Raw genomic sequence first — 6298 nt, 5'->3', positions numbered from 1 at the left:
AAAGAAGAAGAAGAGAGGTTTGAGAAGAATTTATTGACGGCACTTAGGGGTTAACAGAATTTCTTGACGGGAGTTAAACATAATTTATTGACGGCACTTTTTTAAAAATTCACGTTAGCCCAAAGGCTAACTTGAAATCCCAGCCTTCAAACCAAACTACCGCAGATATGCGGTAGTTTGGTTTACCGCAGGTAAGCCAAGTCCTTGTTTTTTTTCTTACAAAAACAATTAAATCACGGATTCTCTTGAAAGAGAAACTGATGATATACATTTGAGTGACAACTTGAATCTGAGCACAAACACAAGACTTAACACATGGTGTATAGTTGTCATCTGAGTTGTATATAATATAAGATTGTAAAAGCATTATAAATGAAACCAACTGTGCTCCCCCCTTGCATGTGGTATTCACTGGGGCATTACTTCAATTCATTCCCTCTTATCTTATACTAAAAAAAAAAAGGGACAGATTTTGAGTGTTAGGTGTCAGACCACCTAACAAGTCAGAAATTGCATATCTAGAAAAAATATATTTTTTGTAGTATTATGACATTGACAAATATGAATATTTAAATGGCTCCATTTGTTAACCCTTTTTAGATTTTTTTTTTTTAAAAAAAAAAAAAAACGCTTTAATGTGGCCTAAAGATGAAAGTTGTTTTAAGTGTTTTGTGTTGTTTATATTTTTGTTTTAAAAATTGAAAACAAAAAAAAGCAACATAAAGCACATTAATAAAAATCCGTTTTCCATTATTTCATGCCACAAATAATGGTTTGTTTAGAGGTGTACAAGCACTAACCACTCCACCTTAGCAGTTAATAACCACTAACAGTCTATATATATATATATATATATATATATATATATATATATAGTACTGTTTAGGTTTTTTGGATATATTTATAATGTTTGGGATTTGTATTTGTATTTTCCAATGTTAGTGTTTATTTGGATTTGGTTTTCTGTAAGTTGGATTTGAAATGTTGGTGTTTTAAACAAATCACCCATCTTATACTTGTCTATTAGAACACTTCACATATTCCTAGTTGATCACTACAACATCCTAGTTGATTACTTCGCCAAAGTAAAAAATAGGCTAGACCAAATAAAAATCACGTGGTCCACATTGATTGCATCACCAAGTGGTCCACATTAAATAAATATTCAACGAGCACGCAGCCCAAAAATCACGTGGTCAGAATTCCCTAAATTCATATTCATATCATCACCACTTCAACCCAAAAAAAAAAAAAAGCACTATGTGAAGTGCTGTGTCAAGACTCAAGAAAAAAAGCCTCAACGTTCATTGCTGGCTTTTATTTTTAATTACTTGGACAATGATTCAGAAAAGCAGTGACACATCTACATCCCCTGACATTTCAAAAGCTATTTTTACAAAAGCATTTCCATACAAAAAAAAAATGGTGACTCATCCAGATGATGCTGCAAAAATAACAGTAGGCCCATTTTAGCTCCAAACCAAAGTTCTGTATAACACACAAAATTCCCTACCATAAAATAAATCATATGAAGAAAAATACAAATGCAGCTGATCCAAGTCTTCATCATCTCCATCATCCATTACTTCCCACCATGCTACCATACCCCCCACAAATATTCCTTTTTCTTTTTTTTTTTTACAAAAATATCTTATGCCAACAATAATTACTCATCACGACCCATTTTGAAAAAGCACAGAAAAAACAAATTTCTAAAATCTAAACGGAAGTGGGGGTCGTTGCACGAGGTTCAATTTTCCTCAATTGAATCCCGGGCTTTTGCAAGTCATCGTCGTCATCGTGATAAATATAAGCGAACCCACCGTGCCGGGTCATATCCATACCCGCCATCTCGTCCTCGGCCGAGATCCGCAAAAGCTTGAGCTTGTGAAGGGCAAAGAAGAGAGGACCCATGGTGGCACTGACCCACCCAACGATCACAAGGATCTGGATCACGTGGGCTACCAGGAGCTTCCCGCCCCCACCCATGAATAACCCGTATGGTCGACCCGGTTTGCCCGGGTACACCTCGTTCACGTACTTCTCTTTGGCGAATAGAGCGGTGAAGATTATGCCCCATGCGCCGCACCCTCCGTGAAGCTGCGCCGCCTCCAATGGGTCGTCGAACTTTAACTTATCGGCCAACCGGTTGCACGAGATCAAGACCACCGCGGCCACGAAGCCGCAGATGATCGCCGCCCAGGGCTCGACCACGGAGCATCCGGCGGTGATCGCTGCGAACCCGCCGAGCAAGCCGTTGCAGACGTCGGTCACGTTCCAGTGGCCGGAGAGGATTCGCTTGCTGAAGAGAGTCGTGAGAGCGGCGGTGCTCCCGGCGAGAGTCGTGGTCACGGCGGTCCGGCCCACGGCGCTCCATTGGCCGTAGTAGCTACCGGAGCTGTAGGGGCTGAGGATCTTGGTGAAGGAGCCGGGATTGAACCCGTACCAGCCGAACCAGAGGAGGAAAGTGCCGAGGACAACGAGGGATGCGCTGTGGCCGCGGAGCATGACGGAGCGGCCGGAATGGTCGAACCGGCCGATTCTGGGGCCTTCGATGAGGGCGCCCCATAACCCCGCAATGCCTCCGACCATGTGGACGACGCCGGAGCCAGCAAAGTCGATGACGCCGGAGCCTAACAAAAGATTATCAGTGTTGAACGCGCTGGCCCAGCCGTCGGTGGACCAGAACCAGTGGGAGACAACTGGGTAGACGAAGCCGGTGAGGAAGGAGGAGTATATAAGATAGGCCACGAACTGGGTGCGCTCGGCGATGGAGCCACTGGTTATTCCGGCGGCGGCGATGGCGAAGGCCCACTGGTAGAGAAATGAGCTGTAGTCAAAGGACTGCGTCGGGACATCCTTCAAGCCGAAAAAGTGGCGGCCGATGAAACCATTGGAGGGAGTGCCAAAGGCAAAGGCAAAGCCGAAGAGATAATAGAAGAGGCCACCGGCGGCGGCGTCGAGAACGTTGGTGAGCATGATGTTCATGGTGTTCTTGGCGCGGACGGAGCCGGCGCAAAGCATGGCGAAGCCAAGTTGCATGGAGAAGACGAGGTAGGCGGAGAAGAGGAGGTAGGTGCTGTCGACGGCGTAGGCGGTGTCGGTGAACTTGTCGGAGATGGTGGAGAATTGGGAGCAAAGGTAGGCTGCGGCGGCGGTGGGGTTGGTGGTGTTGGGGCCCAAGAGCTGGGCCAGGTCGTCCGCTGAGCAGCTCAGGGAAGCCATGGATGATGGCTCAGAGACAAAGAGAGAGAGAGAGAGAGAGGAAGAGTCGTACAGGCGTAGTAGGTGAAGAGGTGTATGGGCTGTTTTTATAGGGGCGAGAAAAAAGCGGAGGGCTATTTATGTAAAGACTTTTCAAACTGTTTCACATTTGTTGTGAGATTCTTAAACACCTCATTTTCGATTCTTGTCCGATTCTTTTTTTTCTTTTTTCTTTTTTTCTTTTAATTGAATTAAATGCATTTGAAAATAATCGAAATTGGTGGTGTTTTATTTCGTTGATTAATTCCCATTTCATTTACCAATAAATATTTCTGTTTTTTTATTTATTGTTGATACATATGTTCATTCTATATATATATATATATGAATTACTGTTTTACTAAAGCAAAAGGAAAGTTGGTTAGATTATGACAAATGACCTCACAAAAAGCATAAATATGTTTACTGCTTTATTAATTAACTTAACTTCTTCTTTTTTTGTTGGTTGTCTCTTTCATTATCGTTTCCCAAATCTCTCTTCCTTTTTATATAATCATCTGACAATTGGTTCAAGAAACCAAACTAGTCTTTTTGAAAAGAAAAGGCTTTTCATCTTCCAAGATTAGCAAAGATTATTTTCTGTAAACAAGTTTTTTCATTCATTGAGCAGCAAGCTTTACGCCTTCCATGCAGATGCAGCGGAAGATCACTCGACTTCACAGAAGTAAGTATTCACAGCAGAAATATATAAATATAGCTAGTCAAACTCTTTTTAATTTGACTAATTTTTTTTATTATGTTCAAGTTCAGACGAATGATTTTTATATATTTCTTTTTAACTTACTGGTATATATATATATATATATATATTTTCTATGCAACCTTGAATAATTTATCTGGGTTCATTTGTTTGGTTCTCTAACACTCCCCAATGTAACTCGCTTAAGGTACTTGCAAAAAATATTATGATACTTAGGTTAGTGAAATATTCAAAAGAGAACTCAATAAAAGGAGAGTAGACGTACATACCTCAAAATATGGACTATTGCCTTCATTTATAGGATTGTCATCAATATGGTAAGTAGACTTGATATGACAAGGGCCAAAGGTAAAGGGACCAATCTGAAAGGCGGCATATACTTATGAGTTGCTTTCTTTCAAGGAATGCTTCAATGACTTCTTCCATTTAATATGTTCTCTAACCATGTATCTGTTGGGTAAGTGACCGTCGGTCGCCAATTCCTTTGAGGGAGGATTGACCCGTCGGACATAATCAAGTTTAAGGGTAAATGGACTTATCTTGGGCTTGATGAGTAACGGGTTTTGTTGGGCTTAAGTATTGGGCCTTATAAGGCCTTAGGTAACTTCTAGTAAATAATATCACCGATCGCCTCCCAATTCTCATATCCAGAACTAACATGGTGGTGCAACTAACACAACCACATATGTTTAGTGAATTGTGATGCCAAATTATAAGAAATGTATAATTTAAAATATGTTGTAGTGCTAGCAACCCTCAATGCAATAAGATTTCATAAAAGTTGGGGTTTCTTAAATTCTCTTATATATGTCCCACCCTTGTTTCTCTCCTCCTATCATTTCCCATAAATGTGGGATTAGGTAAAGTTCCATTTCTCCAACCAAAGAACCTGTCAACAATTGTCTCCTTAAATCCATCAAATAAACAGGTCTTCACTCTTGAGGAGGGTCGTATATATATATAAAGATAGTGAAGCCATATTGTTGGCATTTGCTTAAAAGTGGAATAATCATCTTGGAATTTGTTTCTCTCTCGAAAATGCAAGTTTATATTATTTTTAACAATCTGCAGGGGGCAACAGGCTATCGACAGCATAATGTTGCTTGTTTATTACCATAAGAAATGTTATTTGTATATTGAGTTAATTTTATATATTGAATATATATGCCCAGCACAATTCTTCTCAACTGGCTTCATCTGCTAACGACTCGTCCAACCAACCAGCTCGAATTTCAAAGTGCAACCACCATTCAGTATTCACTTAACCCAATTTTGAACTACCTATCAGAATCTCTAGATGATTACATCATTAATGAGCATTAATTAATATCCAGTTTAGCCTGATTCTATTGCTTTATGAATACATTTATAGGGTTAGCTAGGCCGGAGACTAGAACTAACCAAAGATTAGTGGACATTAATCTCCTTCCCTTAACAGATAACATCATGCCCATGGAAACTTGTACTCATATCCTTAATTTCATTCACGAAATCATTTCCAAGTAAGCTCTTGCTGTTTATGAATGCAATTAATAATCAAATGGGTATTATGGGATGCTGTCATTTGACCCTTGCCCTCCGTGCTTTGAATGGTAGAAGGACAATATATATATCGTTTGATTATTCTAAGGGAGAAAAGTAACATTCATAAACCAAATGGCAATATTATAAAGGATTCTCTGTTTCTCACCAGGGGTATAACAAGTGAAAGAAAATAAAGTTCGGCAAATTTTTTGAATATAAATGTAAAATCAGTTATGTGTTACGTCAACAGTAATAAAATGATGACGCATATCACTCTTAATAAAAAAATATAAATATATAAAATTTAAAAAATTAATTAAAAAGAAAGGGGAGGGGCCGGTAACGAGCCACCTTTGATCCAATCAGTGACGTATTAAGAATTCCCAATTAATAAATAAAACCTCTCAAATAAAAGATAATATCAATATCAAGCTGACCTTGAATTTTAAAAGGCTGCATCTAACGCCAATAGATTCATTTCTCTTGCACTATTTTGTTCAAACAATAGCCATTGTCTTGACTCTTGACTCCCTCAATCTCCTTTCATCAGAAGGATAACCATATTCTAAAGCAAGCCTAGCCACGCAAGAAAGTTCCTTCGTCGCTGTCGCAGGATCGACTACTATGCATGTTCTAATTGTACATGCAAAATAATTTGGACATGTTGGACTTGTCTTTATTTTTTTCTGATTTTTTTTTTTTTAAAAAAAGAGAGGGTCAAATATGACGTCAAAAATATGATTCGTCCAGAAACAACTTTATGGACAAACCTATAACCTATTCCGTGTGGCATTGGGTAACTACGAACTA

At 39.4% G+C, this 6298-nt stretch overlaps 1 protein-coding gene across 1 annotated transcript; it reads right to left on the bottom strand.

Moving 5' to 3' along the window:
• Positions 1-1274: 1274 nt before the first annotated feature.
• Positions 1275-3429, bottom strand: LOC132178630 (ammonium transporter 1 member 1-like). Its single transcript, XM_059591099.1, has one exon. The coding sequence runs from the start codon at positions 3223-3225 to the stop codon at positions 1720-1722; it is 1506 nt and encodes a 501-aa protein (XP_059447082.1). The 5' UTR covers positions 3226-3429; the 3' UTR covers positions 1275-1719.
• Positions 3430-6298: the final 2869 nt, after the last annotated feature.

This window comes from Corylus avellana, chromosome ca4 (assembly GCF_901000735.1).
Source record: "Corylus avellana chromosome ca4, CavTom2PMs-1.0".
Classification (NCBI taxonomy): domain Eukaryota; kingdom Viridiplantae; phylum Streptophyta; class Magnoliopsida; order Fagales; family Betulaceae; genus Corylus; species Corylus avellana.
Note: the sequence above shows the minus strand (reverse complement) of the source record. Positions and strands in the feature narration are given on the sequence as shown.

Coding starts and splice junctions, on each gene's coding strand:
- LOC132178630 (XM_059591099.1), bottom strand. CDS start 3,225: ATGGCTTCCCTGAGCTGCTCAGCGGACGACCTGGCCCAGCTCTTGGGC.